Raw genomic sequence first — 23,787 nt, 5'->3', positions numbered from 1 at the left:
TTGTGCGTGTCACGGTCGTTTGGCGGACCAGTCACGTTCCTGCAACCCCCGACTCTGCGTACAAGAGCCTGGCGTGGCTCCTCCCACTATACACCGCGCTCTCAGGTGTAGGTCAAGATCCTACACTGTGTATAAGATGTGGATATCGAGGAGTATATCAAGCAAGGAGTTAATGGAATTACTTTATAACACAACTACGGTATGGATATACAACTACACTCCTCGCCTAAACTTACTGTGCAATCAGATGTGGTTGACGATGCTAGCTTTCCAATGATTGGTATGTTTGATACGATTACACTCAGTCATCGATGTAATCTAGATTCCTGAAGGATTAGAAAACCTAAGTGATATGTTTACTCTTTGCTCAATATTTGTTGTTACTTAAAGAGACGCTCAAACCAAACCAGCCAAGGTCACGTAGTTTCAGTCTCCTTGCTCGTTATTAGTAATTAGTGAATGTGGCAGCCAGACGTTGTGGTTGGCTTGTCATGGTTGAAACTTACTGAGGTGGCAATTGCTTCGCCCACTAACACCTCCTAAAAATAGTAGACATTTCCAGACTATGCATTCAGCCATGCTACGATGGGAGGTAAGCTAGACACTGATAAGAGTCCTCTTAAAAAGTCTCAAGATGTTTCAAGATTTAGTCAGCTTTAAACATTCAAGATTTAGTCAGCTTTAAACATCTCAAGTCTTAAACATCTCAAGTCTTAAAGACATACTCATGATCCAAGAAGACCCTTCTCTCTCATTGAATCCAACTGGTTCCTCAACAGAGAAACACTTAGCAGCTGATGACACACACAACATCTTCGGTTCCAAGATGCTCGTTCGACGGCTGAGAAGGTCTTGTAAGAAACTGCTGCTGTTGTTTATGATAGGAGTTACTGTGTGTCTTGGAATTGTCTTACATACATCACCACAGAGTGTTCATCTTGATCAATTACAACAAGCTTATGAGGAGTTTCAGTCTCACGTGACCACGGGATTAAGGCATCAAGAAAATGAAAGGTATTGATACTTCTGGGTTTTTTATAACTATTTTAAAGTTTGGATTAGTTGCCATTCAATCATTAAGCAAGTACCTTGCTCTATGGCACTGTCAACCAACAAATGGGGTCTGTGTTTTTTTGTTTTTTTGTTTTTTCTTTTTCTTTTTTTCTTTTTCTACTGTTTTCGCAAAAGTGTATGAACAAAAAATGTCAGAAAATAATAGAATTCGAACTTCCTCTAGCTATCGGGCAATCTCAGTGGTCTAGTTGGTTAAACACTTTTGTAGATTTGCAAAGGTCGTGGGCTCGAATCCCACCCGAGTAATAATAATATGCCTGTATTGTTTTGCACAGGACTCGGGAAAGTACCGAGTCGGTATACAGTGCTAACACACATCGGTGTATAGGTAAAACCAAACTAAAGAAAAGTCACCTCGTTTCTAGCTCCGTTGTCTTACGTCCGTGATAATGTCGTGATCTTTTAATAACCATTCATCAGACGTTGTTTTGGGTAGCATATGTGGGCGTGGCATTGTCTGTCTTTGTTATGAGTTTAGTTTTGTAACAATAGGTGAAACTCTGTAGACTCGACCAAAACCAAGCGTCTGGTATTCATTGGAAGGGGATGTGTCGTTTTGAGGTATTGTTCTTCCTCTCAATCGAGTAGAGACAATTGCCGGATCTGCCGTTTGGATATCGTTATGGTGGAGGTTGTGTGTCGCACAATGAGAATATGTTTACAAAATACGTATACGTTTATAAAGATCAATCCTATGGTCAATCCAGCCTGTGCTGGTTTGAGTTAGTCAGCTAACATTGTTCGTCTCACTGGAAATCACAACTAAATTGTTGACATTTTTAATAATTACATCAATTTGTATACACGTCTAATCGGATATGAGATTACGTTAATCTACCTGTTTGCATGTAAACAGGTGTAGTTCAGTGGCGTCCATTGACATGCATGGGTTACGAACAGGTCAATGTAGAGTTAGCTCGGCTCTTCCATGCCAAAACATCCTAACTCAAAAAAATACATATAGATGTAAACAAAATAGTAATAAGTTTTGAGAAAGGCAAGTAAAGAGATAAGGTGTGTTGCCGTAAAAACAGGACGAAAGTATAAACAGATATACATATTGCCTTTGAAGTTTTTAAATGGGAATAGTGGCCTCATTTTACAAAATGTCTCAGCTCCTTGACATCGTCTTTTACCAATTGATGTTCTCTGAAGAACAAAATGATCACCCCTCGCAAAAAAAACAGTCTAAGTGGTTCTGTAACTGATTTTGTGTATGTTTTTGTTTTCTTGAACGTCTACGTCCGATCTTGTCTTAATAAACCAGCCGTCAATTTCACAAAGAGTTATGACTCGTCTTATCTCGAGTTAGGACGAGTAACTCGTCCTAACTTAGGATTATTCTTAAGGTCTGCATGCTACAGTGCAGTGTTGGGACTCGTCCTTAGTCCTAGAGTTTTGTGAAATCGACTTGAACGAAAATGTCAAGTCGTGAACTTTGCTGAATTCCACTTAAAATGTTTTCGATGAATAAGGAAATCGAGTCATATGATTATAAATAGGTTTCAATTGTGTAAAAAAACAATCATTTTCTATACCCTTGTCCAGAGCTTTTCTGCGAGATTTGCGAAAAGCCCCGTTACGTAATCACTCTCAAACGTTTTAAGTAGATAAAGCCGCTTTGTTGCAGCGTGGATGTATAACAAAGCAAACTCCCACAAATGACGTCAGCGGCATTGTCCTTTGACGCCCGTTCTCAACAGCAGAAGTGTTTTTAGTTTTTCAAAAAACCTTTAGGTAGGGGCCTGATTTTTTACTCGATAATTACGAAAAGTTCAGAAGTGTACACATATCAAAATTACATTAAAATGGTGAACAAGTGCACTATAAACAAGTAAAAATACCATTTCTGTTGAAAACATTCCGCTCAGGTAGCTGTTTAAACACATTTCCAGCAGAGAAGTTCTATAGGCCTACCTTTGTCCCAGTTTTCTATTTTGTTGTTCTTCACTTTCGACTCCACGTCTTAAAGTTCAAGGTTATTGCTTGTTTTTATATAGGTCACCGCGTATTCACCTTTTCCATAAAATAACTCGTTTGTTGTAAAGTTAGGCTTTGTAGGTTGTTTCAATTACCGAGTGACCTAGAAACTGGCAGCTTTCTGTATTGTGCATCAGTACATGGTTAAAGCCATCATACACTTTCGGTAAACAGTATTGTCCAAACGGTCCCACACTTCGTGTATCACAACTTATATATAAAATAACAAACCTGTGAAAATTTAGACTCAATCGGCCATCGGAGTCGGGAGAAAAAACGGGAAAACCCACTCTTGTTTCCGCACGTTTCGCCATTTCATGACATGTGTTTAAAATAAATCCGTAATTCCCGTAATTCTCGCTATCGAGAATTGATAATGTGTTAATTTTTTTCTCAAAAAGTAAAGCATTTCATGGAATAATATTTCAATAGAAGTCTTTCACCATTACCTTCTGTAAACCCTGTAATATATTTGTAAATCTGTGAACTTTTTTTTTCTGTACCGAAAGTGTATAATGGCTTTAAAGGCATGGACATTTTTACTAATTACTCATAATTCAGCATAAAAACGTTCATGTATTAGTAGCAAAGTTAGTATACAACATTGTGAGAAACGCGACTCCCTCTGGAGCAACCTAGTTTTTGAGAAAAAGGTAGTTTCTCATTAAAACATTTGAGTTTGACAAAAGACTTCAAGTCTTTGTTAGGTATCAGAAAGCACACAAATTTATGCCACCTTGCAACTTCGATGACCAATTGAGTCCAAATGTTCACAGGCTTGTTATTTAAGGCATATGTTTTGTTGGGACACACCAAGTGAGAACACGTTTCTTTGATAATTATCAAAGGTGTCCAGTGCCTTTAAGTTCTTGGAACAATATCAGCGGTCAGCGGTTACCATTTATAACATGCTTGATGAATTACTTATGTCCGCTTGTATGTGTAACGTGTGGTTTATAATGGATTTAACGTTGACTATGCAGGTATACATTTAAAAAATAAAAAAAAATTCTAGTGGTAGGAAGTTCCCAAGGTTGGACGCTTTGTTTTCCTCATTCCCGAAAGCTAGTCAGGCTCCTTTTGCTTTATATATTTGTTACATCTTATAATGAGATGGGCGATATACCTTTTCGAAACGTCGACTTAGTGCCTTTATTTCAGGATGCTTTTATTAAGTAAAATGGTCTATTATTTGCTGGATGTTACAAGATTTGTCATTCTAAAAACGTCTGATTTTTTAATTGAGAATTTGTGTTGCACTTGTAAATGCAATCTTTGTTTTAAAGGGCGATAATAATTAAATTTAATAAAGGATGAATCGTTTAAACATCTAGGTTGGATTTGGAGTTTCAACCAGAAAGCATTCAGTGGAACTAAATATACCTCGAAATTGAATCCACTAAAAACGTCTTCGATTAACCTTCATGGAATGATCGCATGGCTATATCGGACCGAGGAGCAAGGACCGAAATCAGAACAGCCTCTTATCCCAAACATCTTTTCAGGAAATAGTTTCACGCGTAAATCGTATGACACATTTCCCGAGACCTATGTTTTGGAATGCAGGCATGCGTTTGCAGAAACTAGTGCTGTCATCTAGCTTCAACCCCTCAAGCACTGATGATGTATCAACATAACACCTTCATTTTAGTCCTTGGCAACATCCTTGATTTTGTTGCTTCAAGTTCATGCTTCAACAGAAATTCAGGAATCCCCTGTAACCCAATGTCTTCAGACCCCATCTTTCAATTTGGAAACGGAAACAAGTGTCGAGAGCACCTGAATACTTTTCAATGCAATAACTACGATTGGATTTAATTACCTGGAGTGGAAATGTTTTTCCATAAACCCCAATGAGGTCATCAAAAGTTGTTCAAACAGAACGAAGTAGGTTGCGATGACTGACACTGGTGACAGTCATGGTCCAGTATATGCAGAGGGTTGCAAGACCTTTTTTAATGACTCCTTTCTACACACGGGCATTTGTTCAGTTTTGCAACAAGGATGTTTTTTCTTTCGCAATTCTGTTGCAACTCCGATGACCAATTGATTCAAAACTGTCATATTTTTTGTTTTACGCACCAAAGGTGTACAATCCATTTAACCATCGACTTGCTTTGAGCGCACACCCCGAACCCTGCAGCAAAAAAAAAAACGATACTTAAAATACTGCTCTTGAAAGCATCGAGATAAAGACAAAACCCATACTCGAGATTCTGCATTCATAACAAGACTCGTTGCCTAAAGCTTTTCTCATCTGCTGACTTTGCTCGTTAAATCCTGCAAAATCATCTGAGATCCCGAGTGGATCACTGAAGGAACAAGCCCTTAGGGCTCAGGTCAGGTTGGGTTGAGGTCTCACAGATCAAACTACACAGCTGTATTAACAGAAAATATCTTCAGCTGTTTTTCAAGTAAAATGACACATATTTTGGGAAGGAGAGCGAACGCGTACCCTGAAATTTGATTTTGTCATGTTTTTGTAGATGTTGTTTTGAACAAAAGGCACACCAGCCTTCAATCGGGAACTGTTTATAACGATTTCTTAATCCTTGCTAGGATTTTTGAAAGTAACAATTATAAGAGACTGTGTATTTTCAATTACTGTGTTTAACTACACTACAATATTTACTAAGAGATCAAGTTTACTGTATTAGTACAAAAACATTCTCTGAGCTTTGCCCAATTTCATTTAACTGCACAAAAAGAAGCTAAGCACACACAAATTATGCTTACCAGAATAATTAGATTACCAAGCAAGCTGCTATGTCACGTGTACAATTTGTGACCAGTATCCTCCTCATTTCTGCTAAGCAGAATATTCGTAAACAATATTTTATGCCAAAGTAGCTCAATGAACTTTGGCCCAGATTAATAAAGAGTAAAAATATCGACGAAGTATAATATAACGAAAGACGTTGATAACAAGTTGACACATGCCTTCAGAGGTGTTATCAATTCACAAATCATGTCAAAATTATTATCAACACCAAAGATGATACAGACAATGTTATATTATAAGTGATTTAGACATGTCTGTAAATTTGCCGGACGTCTCAAATTACCACAGAACCTTGTTTGACCGAAATCAAAAACAGAAAACGCCTTTATGGCTAGAAATAGGATGGGAAAGGCTCTAGGGCCAGTAAACTAGCCCAACTGTTTGACCCTTTTTAAATCGAGTTCGTCTCATCGTATGGGTCTCATATACAGTCTATTAAAGACACTGTACACTACTGGTAATTGTCAAAGACCAGTCTTCTCACTTGGTGTATCTCAACATATGCATAAAATAACAAACCTGTGCAAATTTGAGCTCGATTGGTCGTCGGAGTTGCGAGATAACTGTGAAAGACAATACACCCTTGTCACACGAAGTTGTGTGCTTTAAGATGCTTGATTTCGAGACTTCAAATTCTAAATCTGAGGTATCGAAATCAATTTCGTGGAAAATAACTACTTTCTCAAAAACTACGTTACTTCATAGGGAACCGTTTCTAAGAATGTTTTATACTGTCAACCTCTCCCCATTACTCGTTACCAAGTAAGGTTTTATGATAACAATTATTTTGAGAATAGTGTCCACTGCCTTTAACTATCAGTCTTAGTCTATTTACTATCTTCATTTTTAGGGACAATGTTCAAAAGTTGTCCTCATGATCAAATACCCTTTATAGTTGTTGGAGTAAGTTTGTATTCAGTCGCTGCATGCTTTTATATGTTTCGTTGTACTGGACACCTTTGGTGTGTTGACAAAGACCACTTTTCCCAATTGGTTTATCCCAACATATGCATGACAAACTAAATCTGTGAACATTTTGACTCAATTGGTCATTGAAGTTGCAAGAGATCAATAAAAGAAAAAACACCCATGTTGCTCTAAACGCGTGTGCTTTCAGACGCATACACAGGCTTCAAGCCTGAAGTCTTTGCTGGGTATTATAAGAAAATACTTCTTTTTCAAAAAACTACGTTACTTCAGAGGAAACCGTTTCTCACAATGTTAAAACCCTTAACATCTCCCCATTGCTCGTTACCAAGTAAAATTTGTATGCTAACAATTATTTTGAGTTATGACCAACAATGTCCGGTGCCTTTGTATGCCTTTATATGCCTATTATAATAGGCAGTGTTAAATTTGGTTCTTTTTGCCAGGCTTTACAGTCTTGTATCGCACAAAACGACAAGCAGGACCACACCCAAGGGGGGAGAGAAATCTCAAGTAACATTACTGATATATAACGGTAGCACACTGGGAGTGACAAGGTTGCCCAATTATGATCAGCAGATATAACTAATGGGTAAAACCATGAACGATCTTTTAAGGAAACTTCATTTCAGCTTTGGTGAATGAAGTAAAGGCCATATTCCCAAATACATTTTTTTTATTAAATAAAAACGACGGAAATGTAACTAAAATAGTAATCGTTTGAGGGGGGGGGGGGGGGGGGGGGCTACGATTTGGGTGAGGCTGTACCAAATCACCCCCCCCCCCCAAACTTCCCAAAATACAAGCACATCCAACCAAAACAAAATGAGTTTCTCCGCAACTGTAAAAAAAAAAAAAAAAAAAAAAAAAATGACTAACTGTATAAAAAATAAACAAGATGACTGTTTCGACTTGAAGTTCTAAATGAAACGTTGTTCAAGGTTTTGCTCAAGGTTCGATGTCTATTAAGTTGGCGGGGGTGGGGGGGGGGCAGCAGGCGGGGTAGACGTTTAGTTCTTGGAGCCTAGCCTAGACGGTTAATTCTTGGAGACGTGGAATGATAATAATGTTTGTGTAGCATTAAACAACCCAAGGTCAAGTTTGTATGTCTTATTTTTTAAGTTGTACGAGGAAGTTTGTTTCGTTTACTTCTTTAATGGTGGTTTTGATAAAGTCTGCTACACCGTAGTTTAGTGTGTACCCATGTGTTCTGTACTGATTCGAACCGTCCGTGATGTGTGTGATTTTGGGGGGAGGGGGAGGGGGAGTTGTGTTTTTTGAGAGAGAGATTAGTCTATTGAAACAAGCACTTCCTTGTAAGACAAGAATAAGTTTTAAAATTGGAGCGAAGGCAATTTACCTTTAGTAAATGACTCCCAATTTCGACAGGAAGTTTGTCTTTAGTAAGTTCCAAGTATAACATTTGATTAAAATGTTTTGGGGGTTTTCGGAAATCGGGATACTGTGTATATAAACAATAGTTACTATTCTGACGTTTCGACCCTTCTTGCAGAAACTTTCTTGAAGGCTAGAAAATATTGATACCTGTGTGCCACAGCCACAGTTGTGCTCCATTTACTATGTAAGAACCTTGGCCGAATTCCTACGCGTGAACAAGCACTCATTGGTAAACTATGTTGTCCTTGATCGATCTAACTGACGTGACGTCACAAGGAAACTTCCTATTATGTACTGACGTCATTGACATACCAGATATTCTTTTAAAGGTGTTGATGTCCACATTAATGTTGCTCATCAAAACCTCAAACTATTTCTTGAGGATATCAATGGTTTCACTGTCGGTAACGAACGTCAAATTGAGACATTGTGCCAAAGAATGTAGTATTGTTTGTTCTCACTTGGTGTATCCCAACATAATATATGCATAAAATTTAAATAAACTTTGAAAATTGGACTGAATTGGTCATCGATATTGAGAATAATGAAAGGAAAAACAAAGAATGCATAATAGGGCTCCCATAAATGGCCGACCGTGTTAGTCCGTGCAATTTCGAGGCAAATTTATGTGGATCATTATATTCTACTTTTAAAACATCTTTCTAACCATGCATTTCCTAACAAACGGTTACAAACGCTTTTTATAGACCAACTCGTCCGATCTAAGGCAACGTGTTCCTTTAAAGACAATTGACACTTTTGGTAATTGTCGACGACCAGTCTTCTTACTTGGTGTATCTCAACATATGCATAAAATAACAAACCTGTGAAAATTTGAGCTCGTTGGGTCGTCGGCGTTGCGAGATAACTATGCTAGAAAAAAACACCCTTGTCACGCGAAGTTGTGTGCTTTCAGATGCTTGATTTCGAGACCTCACATTCTAAACTTTAGGTCTCGAAATCAAATTCGTGGGAAAATTACTTCTTTCTCGAAAACTACGTCACTTCAGAGGGAGCCGTTTCTCACAATGTTTTACACTACCAACCTCTCCACATTACTCGTCACCAAGTAAGGTTTATGCTAATAATTATTTTGAGTAATTACCAATAGTGTCCACTGCCTTTGTAGAGAACTTAGCACGCTTGTACAAAATATCAAAGTATCTAGTAGCATTTCGAGACCATTTCTTACGTCATATTGGCATCAAAGCTAGGGAATTCTAGACATTTCCTTCTGACCCTGTGTCTTTCTTGTCTTGTAATCGTATGAATTGCCATTCTGTGTATAACATTGAGCTTGAGATTATACCGTGCGAAAGACACATAACTAGGGGTTTCAAATCATTTTAATGTTCCAAGTTTCTTTGAAATCGTTTGTCAAAGGTGAAGGTTTCTAAGAATACTCACATTAATGTTTCGGTTCTTTTTACCCCAAGTCAATGGAAACACCGCCTACTATAGGGTAATTATGTCTTGCACAGTTTGAAGTGGGTGGGTTTAAGGCGACAGGTCACTACCCGCTGGCAATTCACCGCACTTGACTCCATGAATCACTGTCCAGAACAATTCTTGGTGTGTTGTGTTTAAAAAAATATATATACAATTTTTGTTTACGTACATTTTACATCTTGTATATATTTCTCGTCAAATATGACAAATTTGGGACATGAGATATGGGGAACAAACATGCCGTATAGAATCATGGTATTGTGAATAAGAATGGCTCGTCCAGGGTGTTGTGGTTTTGGGTTTATAGATGAGTTGGTTTGGATGTAACTAAGAATTCAGAGAGAAATATTTTAAGGGATGTTTTCTACATACATCATCATAATCGTGGTCTTAGACAATTTTTTTTCACCAATTCTGTAATGTTCCTTGAAACAAAATGTTTCATTTGTGGGGTTCCTTTCATAACTTGTTTAACCTTCGTGGTGTTGTTTTCATTATTGGCTGGTCCATGCTTCGGCTCTTTGAGGATTTCCTCCTCTTGTTTTGTACTGTTTTAATCTGTACAGCTTCTTGGGGTCTAAACATGGATGCAAGGCGTTTTATAAGCATATTTTATATACCATTATTAATGTTAAACACCACACTTTATCCCTGAATCACTGTACAGAAAAATGAATGCTAAGATTACATTTGATATCAATCTATTTTATAATTTTTCGTCCTTTTAAGTCGTTTCCATAAAATTCAGATCAGTGTGCGCTTGCTGAACATAAATGTCATTGGAAATCATAAACTCTACAGTTTACGTTGATAGTGATGACGAATTGTGTTTCTTTATTTTACAAATGAAAAGGTATATTATTAAAGTTTTGCTCAAATCCACCTAAGCATAGCATCCATGGATCATTAACTAAAGAGTAATGAATGTTGTAAGCCTATAATTATAGCCAATCAATCATCAATAACATCATGGGTGATAATAGTGTAATGGAAGTAGCGACTATTTTAACACATCATGGTTGTAAAAGGGGGTATATCATTATAGGCCAATGGAGGTATCAGCTATTAATAACAACATATGGACGCATTAGCTTCTCCAACACATCATAGTTAAGGTGATAATATATCAGCTATTCCAAAACATCCTATATTATCATAGTAATATAATGGAAGTATCAGCTATTCCAACACATTACATGCTAAAAGTATACTATTACTAGTGTGGAAGTATAATCAGCTTTTCAAACAATGTGGAAAATGATTCGGGGTTTTCATTGATGTTCTTCAATAATATAATGTCCTGTTGTGGTTATTGGGTTTTTTTTGTCATGTTTTTTTTCTAGTGAGCTATCTTGTGAAATACAGAAATTTCTTTCACATTTTGATTGTTGTTGGCACGAACAAAGGTTGCTGACTGACAACAGACAGCTACCGTGTTCTGAACGAATTGCCCAGAGGTTATTGTCGTCCAAACATCTGGCGTTTCATTACTCTAGAACACAATAGACAGATTCTTGGTTGACGTTGGTGCCCCCTGGTTGCCCACAAAATACACTTTGTCATAATTATATAAAACATTGTCTAGACATGTACAAGGAAATGTAATTTGAATCCTTTAATATTGATGATGAAACCAGATTTTTTAAAGGACCCATTGTGTAGTTGTCAAAAACCAGTAGTCTCACTTAGTGTATCCCAACATAATGTGCATAAAATAACAAATCTGTGAAAAATATTGGACTCAATAATTGGCCATCGAAGTTGCAAGAGAATAGTAAAGGAAAAAACATCCTTGTTGCACACATATGGTGTACTTTCAGATGCCAAATAAAAAGGCTTAAGGCCTGACGTCTATATTTTGGGCGATAAATTACCTCAACTCCAAAACTACGTTACTCAGAGGGAGCCGTTTCTCACAATGTTTTATGCTATTAACAGATCTCCGTTGTTCGTTACCAAGTAAGTTTTTATGCTTACAACTATTTTAAATAATACCAATAGTGTCCAGTGCGTTTAATACGATTGGAATGAGTACCATCAAATCAATTCAATATCAATTCAATTAAATTCAATGGTTTATCACAAATCTAATCAATTCGCTACCAGCAACAGAATTACATGAATAGTTTTATAATTAGAAAACTGGAGTAAAACAATAATTAAAATGGCATTCAATCTATAACACACAAAAGCGGAGATGTTTATAAAACTGTTCACTTTAAATGGGGGGGGGGGGGGGGTTAAAGTCAAACTAATGATTTAAAATCAAACTAATGCAAGAGTGAATTATTATCAGGATAAAATGTAGTCTCTTTGTTTTCATTTTATCAAGTTGTACTTTGATGTCAGGTCATTGTTAGTCTCAAGTGAATCTAACAATTGATTAATAGATTTTCCCCACATTACCCGATGGAATAGAGACAACCATGTCATGACATTTAAATACCAGGCTACATTTCACATACTGAAGTAGGGTACGAAAACCATACATCAAAACGGTATGTAAACAAAATCTTTCAAAAGTGCCCGTTGGGAAACTTCTGTTCATGTTTTTATTAAGTTAATCCAATCACCCCATGGTGTGAACTCGTTTATTTTCTCTTCACGCGTTTTTTCCTCTTGCTAATTATTAACTATCAAATCAAATTACAGGTTCCAACGAGTCATAATGTTTAGGGAAATCAGATGAAAAACATTGTTGCTGAATTAAAGAGCAGCAGCGCCGTCTTTACGCGGAATTCCTGTACATATTAAACTTAAAGATATGATGCAGTTTGAGAAACTACTTCAAAAATAGATATCAACTTTGTTTTAAAAACGTGCCTTGGTATTACAGTTCGTCAAACAGAAACATTTCTATGAAGGACTTGGACCATAAGCCAATATACTGGGCATTGGGGGAAACGAATGCCTTGATGTCTTCTCTTATTATAAGACGAATCCTGTACGATCTACTACCAGTAATTTAAAGGCACTGGACACGTTTGGTTATTGTCTCAACATACGCATAAAATAACAAACCTGTGAAAATTTGACTCGGTATTGGTCGTCGAAGTTGTAGGAAAATAATGAAAGAAAGAAAAAACATCCTTGTTGCCCAATGTGTGTGCTTCTGATACCTGAAAAGGACCCATGGCCTGAACTCTTTTTTTCAGATTCAAATATTCTAGTGAGAAATTACCTCATTCTCAAAAACTACGTTAAGGGAGTCGTTTCTTACCAAGTAAGTTGTTATGCTAACAATAAAGTTGAGTATTTACGAAACGTGTCCAGTGCCTTTAGTGATATTGCTATAGGCTAGATGAATTACAGATAAGGTGAAGAGGTACTGACTGTCTGGTATCACTGACTTAAATACCGGACTGGTGACGCCGTGGCCGCAAGGAATGGCGTCTCCCTTTCTTTTCTTTTTTTCCTTTTTTACTTTGAGTGATTCTTTAAATTATGGAATTTGAGTTCAGTTGGCACCCCTAAGATTTGCAACTGAACTCAAATTCAATGAGAATAGTCCGTGTACTATCCTTCGAATGTGCTATATAGTTATTGCACTGAAAACTTAACATACAAGTATATTATACATGTACATCAAGGACATAAAATACACGTCATTATTGTGACGAGTTGTTTGTACCTCGAAATCGGGAAGGTCGCGATTGAAGGCTTGAATCCCCGAGAGATATGCTTTTCAGATTGTCTGAAAGTAGGTCATACGAACCTTAAACTGTTGAATGCACTTGAGAATGCTTGACTTGTATTACCTTTGACCTTAAAGGTGCTACAGCTAAGGTAGCCTCAGGCCAAACATCGTTGTGTCCAAGTCTCGCGGTTTGCCAAACGGGATCAAATTTTGTTAGCGACGTGTACAATACTTGAATCTTGATTTGAATGTAGATCTCAGCTGATGCTTCTTCCAATGTAGCCTTTTCTCAAGGCCTCGTACCTTGGACAGCATTGATGAGAGCCGTTATCCCAAGTGGCAATTGGAAGGGGAGACCACGCACGGGAGTCGAGTGGCTGCGCCACTCGGTGCGTGGTCTCCCCTTCCCGTCGCGTGGATATAGCGGCTCTATAAAGTTGTCAAAGTCACGAAGGCCTTGAGAAAAGACTACTACACCCAATGTTGAATTTCCTGACCTGCCCTAGTTTTTCAGAAATTGCTACCATGTTTAGGAAGATTACAATTTGAAGTGGAGGAAGTTATTCGATAGACTCTGCCCGTTGGCAGTGTGGTCAACCCTAAGCCTAGTGTCTGATAGACTTGTGGACAAGTCGTTAAATCGGCCCCACGCGCTGAGATAGTGCTCTCGCGAGATCACTGGCTCAGGCGTCGAAATCGGGGAGCCATCAGTTCACTATCTCAGCGCGTGGGCCGATTTAACGACTTGTCCACAAGTCTAAGTGTCTGACCGCTACAACCGAAACACTGTGGGGTGTCTGCGGTCATGGTCACGTCGTAACTAATTTGCTAAGGTTTGATTTGTGAATATTATTCCGAATGGCTGACGGTTTTCATTCCTTCAAATTATAAAACGATTTTTGAGTCCGATTATACAGACTCAAAATGCCTTAAAAGCAAAATGTCTTACATAATACAAGCAGGGAATATTTCCTTTGATAATTATTCCAAAAATTAGTGTCCTTAAAACGCAACTTACTTGATAAGTTACTTTGGTTGAGCCAATCCCATCTGTACTAGGGAACAGTTTTTTGTAGTAATTATAAAATATATAATAACATAAATTAAGAATATCGGGTGACTTTAGGACTTAAGAGAGAGTGGATGTGATCGACCATATTAGCATAATGTCAAATTACTATTGCATACTGCATACCAATATTGAAATTTGTTCAACACATTTGGTAGTTACTCAAAATAATCAATAGCATAAAAACTTACTTGGTATCGAGCAAGTTGATAGTATAACACATTGTGAGAACGGCTCTCTCTGAAGTTAAGTAGTTTTTGAGAAACATGTAATTTCTTACTCAAATATTAAAAGAGTTCATGCCTGAAGTCTTTGTTGTGCATCTGAAAAGCACACACATTTATTGTGCAACAGTGGTATTTTTTTCTTCCATTATTCTCTTGCAACTTCGGTGACCAACTGGGTTCAAGTTTTCACAGGTTTGTTATTTATGCATGTTGGGATACACAAAGTGAGAATACTGGACCTGACAACTATCCAAGGTGTCCTGTGCCTTTAACTTTACAATCGTTTGTGTGGGCCCTACGGTATAGACTGTTTATAAGTGTCGTTTTTCGGTTTTATGGACTGTTGCCTACGGCACGACCGATCGGAATTAACAAATATTGAAGGGAATCAAATCTCGTGTTTTTCTTAAATATTCATCGTTTGTGAAAAAGGAAACTCACCGCGGTATCCAGCAGAGTGTCCGATGGAAACCACCAAGTAATAAATAAATTCAATTCGCCTCAGGAATTATTGTCATAATTTAATAAGGGGTTGAAGTCTCCGGGGTAGAGACTTGCCGCCATACGAACTGAATTATATATAAATAATGAATTATTGTGTTTTTAGTTTCTATGTTTCTCTATCAGAACCATTACTTTTGTTCGTGCATCTTCAGCCGAAAGCTTTCATTTGAACCTATAAAGAGTGGGTACTTTTTATACGACAAAAAACCTTGTCCATAATAATGATAGTAGAAAGCTTCCCTTAAAATATTACTTGCTAGCGTGCTGCAGTTTTTGAGATATAGAAAATTACTTTAGCATGTGCAACGTATTAACGCGACTCTCCTGAAAACATTGCTCTGTAATCTTGACAGCTAATGACGCTGGAACTTCAGGTAAAATTTATTACATACATATTCATTCACAGTGAGTAGGGATTCATGTCATGACCAACAACTTGATCAACAAAATTTATCAAAAACTTTATATACAAAAGTTATAAAAATTACTTCTGTGACCTTCTTGATATAGCTCTTTCACCGAATTGATTGCATAATTTTGCACACTCTTAACTTTAAGTTCGTACTGCGACGGTACTCACCCGTCCCTACAGCAGTAAAGTGTCAATATAAGTGTATACTTAAAGTGTGGTCTAGACTTGGATTATGCTGTAATTGTGATACTCATGACTTAAGTGTTGTCTAGACTGATTGAATGAACAGAAATACACTATTCGTTAGGGGTGGGCAACAGATTCTTAATGCGTCAAAATGACACCAAACACACACTGTTTGGTGCCCCTTTATGTAAACCAATGCTACAGATGGACTGCGCATAGCGCCATTGACCGCCATATTTGATGATAGACCATGGAAAAGTGCACGTCACAACTCTCAGCCAATGAAAGCCTTTCACGTGTGCACGTTTCATCAAAGATGGCGGTCAATGACGTCATGTGAATCCATCTACATCAGACATTTGAAAGAAGAACTAAAGGATTATCAGACCCAAACTTTCAGATGCTTTGACAATAGACAACAGAATCGAGCTTGCACAGTACTGCTGTAAAGACAAATTTTCTTTTTTTAACGTTGATTTTAACGAAATTACTAATATTATAATGTGGTCTTAGAGGAACAACAAATAAAGGCCCACCACTTAGCCTTAAGTCCGGTTCATGCTCTCCTTGAGAATACTTCCTGCGATACGAATTTTGGTGCCACAAATTCGCAACGAATAATTCGGACGAATGTTCAACTCCTGCGAAATATTCGCAGCGAAAAATGAGCGTTGATGTCATTTTTCGCAGAAGTATGAACCGCAGGCTTAATGGTCCAAGAAGGCTAGACAATCTTTCATCGTCTTGCCAAATTGAAAGAACGTGCTAAATCTAATGGTCATCAATCCATCACCCAAAAATACACACACCAGTGTCATGGGCACACGTTTTCTTATAATTGTTCAAAATGTCGCCAATATCATCTTTCAATTGCGTACCCACAGGGGGACTGAAGGACTCTCTGCGTGTGTATGAAACTCACGCACTGTGGAATCTTAACCCAAATAGTAATGGTGACCTAATTACAGCATCGATCTCACACGCTCAACCCCATATGGTGTCTCATATAACCATGGCCGCCATTTAACCCAAATACCCCTTTGAGAAACGAGTGAAGCTGAAAGTCACGAACTAATACTTGATGGAAAACTGAGGTATAAACAAGGTCAGCAATGTGCTGAAAAGAAATGGATAGAAGGGGTATATACCTAGCTAGGCCTAAACCATGCGATAGTTGACGAAGTTTGCTATGCTGGCCTTGCGCATTGGTATAAATCAAGTGCAAGGTTTTCAAGAAGTAACTATTTGTTAAATCGGACACCAACTATTTTGAAGATCTAGTGTTCAGCTAAAGGGTCTCATATTCAAGGCCCCCTACACGCAGAGAAAATATTAGACAGCTTGTGTAAATTATTACCCAATAGTAGATGTATTGTTACGCTGGCCTCGTTATAAATCAAGTGCAAGGTTTCCAAAACGTAACTTTTTGTTAGATCATATGAAACAGATTCGGGGGATTTAGTGTTCAGCTAAGGCCTCATGGTGCCTTATACACACATAGTAAATATTACACAGCTTGTGTAAATTATTGCCCTGTTTTTAGATGTTTTGTTACGCTGGCCTCTGTATAAATCAAGTATAGGGTCGAAAGGAAGTATCTACTTGATAAATTGGATGAAACAGATTTTGAGGATTAGCATTTAGCTATAGGGCCTCATGTTCAAGACCTCCTACACACAGAGAAAAATAGTACACAGCTTGTGTTATTATTATTGACCTGTTTTTAAGTGTTTTGTTATGCATACCTTGGTATAAATCAAGACCAGATTTTTAGGACGTAACTTTGTTAAAGGCAGTGGACACATATAAGTAGTTACTCAAAATAGTTATTAGCCTAAAACCTTACTTGGTAACGAGTAATGGGGAGAGGTCGATGGTATACAACATTGTGAGAAACGGCTCCCTCTGAAGTGATAGTTTTCGAGAAAACAAGTAATTTTCCACGAATTTGATTTCGTTACCTCAGATTTAGAATGTGAGGTATCGAAACAACCATCTAAACGCACACAACTTCGTGTGACAAGGGTGTTTTTTCTTTCATTATTATCTCGCAAATTCGACGATCAACTGAGCTCAAATTTTCACAGGTTTGTCATTTTATGCATATGGTTAGAAACACCAAGTGACAAGATTTGTCTCTGGCAATTACCATTAGTGTCCAGGGTCTTTAAATCAGATGAAACATCTTGCATATTGGGCGTCCAGTAGGGCCTCATTTAAACGGGTGGCACGGTTGGCTTGTGCGTAAAGCGCTCGCCACTCACCAAGGTGACCCCGGTTCGATTCCCGGTCGGGGCCATATGTGAGTTGAGTTGTGCGTTGGTTCTCTGCTGTGCCACGAGGGGTTTTCCAGACTATCCGGTTTTCCTCCCTCAGGAAAAAAATCAAACACTTTCGATCTTGGCTGTGCTCCGTGGTCATAATGGGTTGATGTGGCTGGCAGCTGAATGCGCCCTTGCTGTAACTTTAATGACAACTATATTGGTTTTTCTAAGTGAGCGATTTTTGGTTTTCTAATCTTATCAAATTGTTTTTGTGCTCTTTTTAAGTTTATACATTAATATTTTTTTTCTTCTATATAATAGTAATGTTTTTCAATGACTTTTTTGTAAACTGTGCATTTCGGCTTTTTAGCCGCTGTATTGCAGTGTTTTAATAAATAAACCATGAATAATAATGCCTGCTTCTCGAACACGTTGTAGCCGCGTCCTTCGCAATTCAGCTCTTAGCTGCGAGCGAGTAAGGATGATTAGCCCCCCAAATTATTATCAGCCCCCCCCCCCTACACACAGAGACACAGTTTGTGTAAATTACTGTCCTATATTTTTGTTGGTATAAATTAAGTACACGGTTGTCAAGACGTACTATTTTTGTTAAGTCGGATGAGGCATATTTTGAAGATTTAGTATCCAGATATAATACATATTGGGCTCGTAATCAGGGCTCCCGATAGCCAGTTAAAAGAAGGTTATTTACAAATGTGTTATTAATCACCCAAGATTCAAATTCGTAACATCTCGTTTTGTCGGGACGCTTTCTTTAAGGACGCTTCACTTTTAACTCATATACACGAACAGTTGTAGATTGAACAAATAAACAACATGTTTACACCTTCACCGAATTAAACACGGTTTCATAAACTCATCTTTTCTTTATGGAAACGCACGCTCTTATTAACTTTTACATAATTAATTTGTTTATTTGCCTTAATTTTTCAGACTTGAAGCTGGAGATAACGATGAAGATGATGATGATGATGATGATCCTCGCGATGATTCGGCCAAAGCGAAGCTAGACGCCATCTTGAATCTTCCGTGGTTATTTAATAAACAAGCGGCAGATCAAGCAAGGTAAGGTACCATTTAAAGGGGCAGTATATATAAAAAGAATTCTTGAGTGTGGAGTTTATTCCATTTACTCTCAACAAACTTATCAACAAACTTACAGTGTTTAGTTCACTTTTATTGTTAAAAGAAAATTGGAATAGAGGATTTATGCAGACACTGTGAACTTGTTCACCAATTTGAAATAAGAGTCGTGTTTGCAATTTTACTCTTGACGTCATCTTAACGGGAAGGTACACGTTTGGTAATTGTCAAAGACCAGTCTTCTCACTTGGTGTATCCCATCATAACCATAAAATAACAAGCCTGTGAAAATTTGGGCCCAATCGGTCATCAAAGTTGCGAGAAAATTATGAACGAAAAAACACCCTTGTTGGACGAATTTGTGGGCTTTCAGATAAGAATAAAATACTTTTTAGTGAGAAATGACCTCTTTCTCAAAAACTACGTTACTTTAGTTACTTTAGTTAACATTTGTTCTGAGTAATTACCAAACGTGTACCTTCCCTTTAAGTTTAAAGTTATAGGTTTCGATTTCATGAAACCGGTGCCAGTTGACTCAAAATATATAAAATTTCATTCTTGTTCATAATATTGACAATGTTTACTTGCAACCACGTTTTATAACGAATAACCTTGATTTACAACTAGGGGAGGGAGGTTTTTTTTTTTTTTTTTTTTAAGTTTTGTTGACATGCCAAATATTAAATCAAGAATAAAGAAATCATTACAATCACTGCAAAATAGAGGGTTTGTGTGTTTTTGATGTTTTCAGTAGTTTTGTCAAACAAATTTAACTCCTAGATGACCATTTCTATAAACTTTTTCAAACAACTAAGCACAGTGTAGCCCAAGTAAAATATTTGAAGAATTGTTCTTGCTTTGCCAACATGAATAGAAACCTTCTTTAAACATCTTTTCAAACCTGTACATTTTAGAAAAAATATCAGCTGAAAAGGTTGTTTTTATGATTAAAAAGAAAAAATGGGGTAGGGGGTTTTGAACGGTCGGGCGGAGCGGCAACAATGTTTTTTTATGTGGCCTAGTCCTCTGCGTACCTTACTGTTGGCACTTATTATGGGTACAACCGACAGCAATTACTCTTCTCAATCCAGGGTGTAGCGTTCCTGAGACCCAACACTTACAAACAGTAAATCAAGTTTATCAGTTTTGTTGCAACAACTTTGAGGGAATTAGTTACACGATGAGAGAGTAAGCAAAGGGGACGTGTGAAGGGAGCGAAACCTGGCTTAGTCGTGTTGGGAACAAACTGAAGGAGAATCAAAAACACTTGACAAAAACAACTCTGTAGATATTATGACCTTAAGTAAACTAAAACTTTATGTATTCTGTTTGCTGTCTTGGTTTTGATAAGTTTCTCTCATTTTTGTATTTCAATGGTCAACAATTTTAAAAGACTAGAACTTCCTTTTATGAATTGTGACGAGCAAAACAAGGCTTCCATAACTTGCAATTTTTTTTATAACAATTTATCGTAGGCTTAATGTGTGTTCAGATCATTTGGAATATCAATAATTTTGTGATAATCCATAAAGTTAATCCTTTTTATACTTATGTCCTCTCTGATTCAGAAAAGACATGAAACAGTACTTCAATCCTTATGACGTCATCACCATGACATCTGATGACGTCTCCACTGGGCAGCTGCGACGTTTTTATTTGTCAAAGAAACTTAACGTCAACCTCGTACCCCCGGGTTTGCATCGACTCCTGCCGAAGCGGTTACTATTCCACAATCAGCATTTCAAGAAATGTTCTCTGGTCGGGAACAGTGGCGTTCTACAAAACAGCACCTGTGGGAACGAGATTGACTCTTCGGATTTTGTAATCAGGTGCAATTTTGCTAGCGTTGAAGGCTACGAGAAGGACGTGGGTACGAGGACGGATGTTGTGACCTTTAACCCCAGCATTATAGAAAAATATAAAAGACTTTCCAACAAGCAGGAATCGGCACGATTCGAGAGTGACTTGAGGAAGTATGATGGGAAATACGTGCTTTGGGTACCAGTCTTTAATCGGCAGTACGTAACCTTTACCATTAGAACTTTACTTGACTTCTTTGAGAGGCATCTTGGGAACCTTAAGAATGTTCAACTTGCATTTCCTGGTAATGTATTACCAGACATATCAGAGTAAGTACAAGTAGAGATAGCAGTTAATGATATATTGAATGTTAGGGACAATTCAGAATATTAGGGACAATTCAGAATATTAAAAAAAAATTTTTTATTATATCCTGGGTCAAGTTGCACAAGTTAGTGGCATGAGCCTCTGCATTATTAGACCCTAAGACAGCAATTCAAACATTAATTTGCCAAATTGCAGATGAAGTGATACCCTTGTGAGGCAGAGATTTATGGGTTATTTTGTACTATTTTTCCAAATAGCTGTTTGTAATGACTAACACTCTCTATTCTTTTGTTTTTTATATATACAGTTATTGGGCTTCACAGGGCGTAGATGAAGAACGAATAAGCACTGGTCTGTTAATGTACAACATGGCGAGCGCCCTCTGTGACGAGATACACATGTACGGTTTCTATCCTTTCCCAGAATTTAACGGGAAACCCATTCCTTACCACTACGACCACCCGTCGGATCGTGTGGGGAAAAAGTTCGACTATGGATACAAGCGATATCATGAACTACCCGATGAATTTGTTTATCTGAAGAAGTTGCATAAGGCTGGAGTTGTAAAACTACATGTTGGTGAATGCCCGAATGTATGACGGTTTCAACATTCAAATAATGAATGCTAAATTGCTGAAGAGATGTTGTATTCATTTACGAGTCAGAGTAGACTTGATTTCAAGTCTGAGATCGTGGTTATTCAGCAACAACCACGCAAAACTCTCACGCAGATTTGATATCAAACGCCCAAACTCGCAATCTAAAGGCTAATGATAGAGGTTTTTACACAAGAGGGCGCTGTTTCAGGCAAGAATGTATTGGCTTTCGGGTGGACTGAGCCCTTTTCGAAACCACGGCTTCGGTTTGGATTCGGCTCAGGCTATGCTTGGCCCCGCGGTTGTTACGACGAAAAAATGCGCGGGCTCTGCGTATGCTCAGGGCTTCAGACGAGTTATACGGAGCCTGAAGCCGAAGCCGTAGATTCGTAAAGGGCCTTAAAGCCACGATGGAAACAAGTCTAGAATCAGGGTGGTTCTCCAAACGATCTATTGGACCGCACATTATCATACTGAAGTACACGCGGTACCAGTCTGTAGAGGCGTGGTGGTATCTCCCTTTACCACAACGGGATGTGTGATTGGTCTATTATAGACCTTTCTATTGACACGTATTGGGTTTGGAAAACTTGCAGAACATTTTAAAAAAAATTCACAATATCTGTTAAAGGGACAATGTACTTTTCGTATGACAAAAACACAATGTCCACAGATTTACATTAAACTTACACAGTTTGAAGATAATGATAGTAGAAAGCTTCCCTTAAAATATTACTTGCTGAGAGGCGCTGTAGTTTTTGAGAAATGAGTAAAACAATGTCATGAAAATAATTTTCGTCTCGGTGATCATGAGACGAACATTATTTTAGCATGTACAAACGTATTTTCATGACATTGTTTTACTCATTTCTCAAAAAATATAGCACCTCAGCAACTAATATTTTAAGGTATGCTGTCTACTATCATTACCTTCAAACGGTGTAAGTTTAGTGTATTAAAAATCTGTGGACATTGTGTTTTGTGTTACAAAAAGTACCCAAATCATTTAACACAACTGAATGTGTTGGTATCATTCGGCCGTCACAACCAGCGCGGTTTGTTTATCAACATTGGAAAGGTCTATAAGATGACTGACGGAGCTAATATTTCATAAGGATACGTGGCACTAGAAACGGAGTCATGCTAAACTTCTTGAATTGGCGTTAATTTATTTTTGAAAACAGAAATGCCAAAGGTATTTAAAATAAAGCTAAAAAAGAATGGCTGAAATCGCTCATTCAATTAAGGGTATAAATTAAAGGTGAATGATTAAATTTTGAATGAAGCTTTGCAGTAGCATTACGTCAAAATAATGATAAGCCTTAGGGAAAGTATACATGCAGTTTTTGGAAACGTTATTGTCATTAAATTTAAATGTTGTTACCAAACGAAGCCAAAACTTTTCCTTGAACAAGAACCATTTGAAGTAGTGTCTTACGCCTACATTATCACACCACAATGCTCTGAGTTAAAGTATCAGTTATATTCTTGATTTATTTTATTCAAACTGATCTCAAACAACTTCGACAGATTGTTATCTGAAAACAAATGAAATATCTTACTCTAATTTAAGTTCTTGATCAACCAGCAATTAAATCATGTGGTGTTAAATTTACTGGATTCGGTTATTAAGGCGTTCTGGATCATCCGGCAAGACTATAGCTACGTTTTTTAATTTCTAATTTATTTACATTGGATTTACATTCACACTACAGTGATATATAACAACTGAATTGATTAATTTGTCGGTGTTTAAACGCATGTTTAAAATATTTCTCTAAAAAAAGGATATTACAGACGATCGATTCGGTCGTGTTTCTTTTCTACTGATTGTTCGTTTCAACTTAACCTGATTATGTTTTGTGATGTTTTCATTCTAATCTGAAATGGTTTATACTTAGTTACAGTATGTATTACACTCTAAAACATCCCTGTCAGATTTGACCTGAATCCGCCCATTGTGGTCTGACCCATTTCAGGGTCAGTTCGACCCAGACCTGTGTCAAAGTGACAAAGTTGGTCAAAGTGACGCATAATCCGGGCAGAGTCCG

General features: G+C 37.5%; 1 protein-coding gene across 3 annotated transcripts; it reads left to right on the top strand.

The window, feature by feature from the left end:
- Positions 1–22,446, top strand: LOC117288616 (sia-alpha-2,3-Gal-beta-1,4-GlcNAc-R:alpha 2,8-sialyltransferase-like). 3 transcript variants are annotated; one of them, XM_033769535.1, is made up of 5 exons: positions 1–280; positions 777–1,014; positions 18,864–18,995; positions 20,582–21,142; positions 21,448–22,446. In XM_033769535.1, exons 1-5 carry the CDS (start codon positions 202–204, stop codon positions 21,737–21,739), a joined length of 1,302 nt encoding a protein of 433 aa, XP_033625426.1. In that variant the 5' UTR covers positions 1–201; the 3' UTR covers positions 21,740–22,446. The 3 variants fall into 3 exon arrangements, with proteins under 3 accessions (XP_033625426.1, XP_033625429.1, XP_033625427.1); XM_033769538.1 differs by having other exon boundaries at positions 2–199; positions 780–1,014; XM_033769536.1 differs by having other exon boundaries at positions 2–280; positions 780–1,014.
- Positions 22,447–23,787: the final 1,341 nt, after the last annotated feature.

The sequence above is a fragment of the Asterias rubens genome, chromosome 3, assembly GCF_902459465.1.
Source record: "Asterias rubens chromosome 3, eAstRub1.3, whole genome shotgun sequence".
Classification (NCBI taxonomy): Eukaryota; Metazoa; Echinodermata; class Asteroidea; order Forcipulatida; family Asteriidae; genus Asterias; species Asterias rubens.
The sequence above is the reverse complement of the archived record's forward strand: the minus strand, read 5'-3'. Positions and strand labels throughout refer to the sequence as shown.

What these genes read in the sequence shown, in the direction of transcription:
- LOC117288616 (XM_033769535.1), top strand. Translation starts at nt 202, where the DNA reads ATGGATATACAACTACACTCCTCGCCTAAACTTACTGTGCAATCAGAT. An exon ending in TGCTAGCTTTCCAATGATTG is followed by an intron (nt 281 to 776) that starts GTATGTTTGATA and finishes CTGGTTCCTCAA; the next exon opens with CAGAGAAACACTTAGCAGCT. An exon ending in CAAGCGGCAGATCAAGCAAG is followed by an intron (nt 18,996 to 20,581) that starts GTAAGGTACCAT and finishes TCTCTGATTCAG; the next exon opens with AAAAGACATGAAACAGTACT.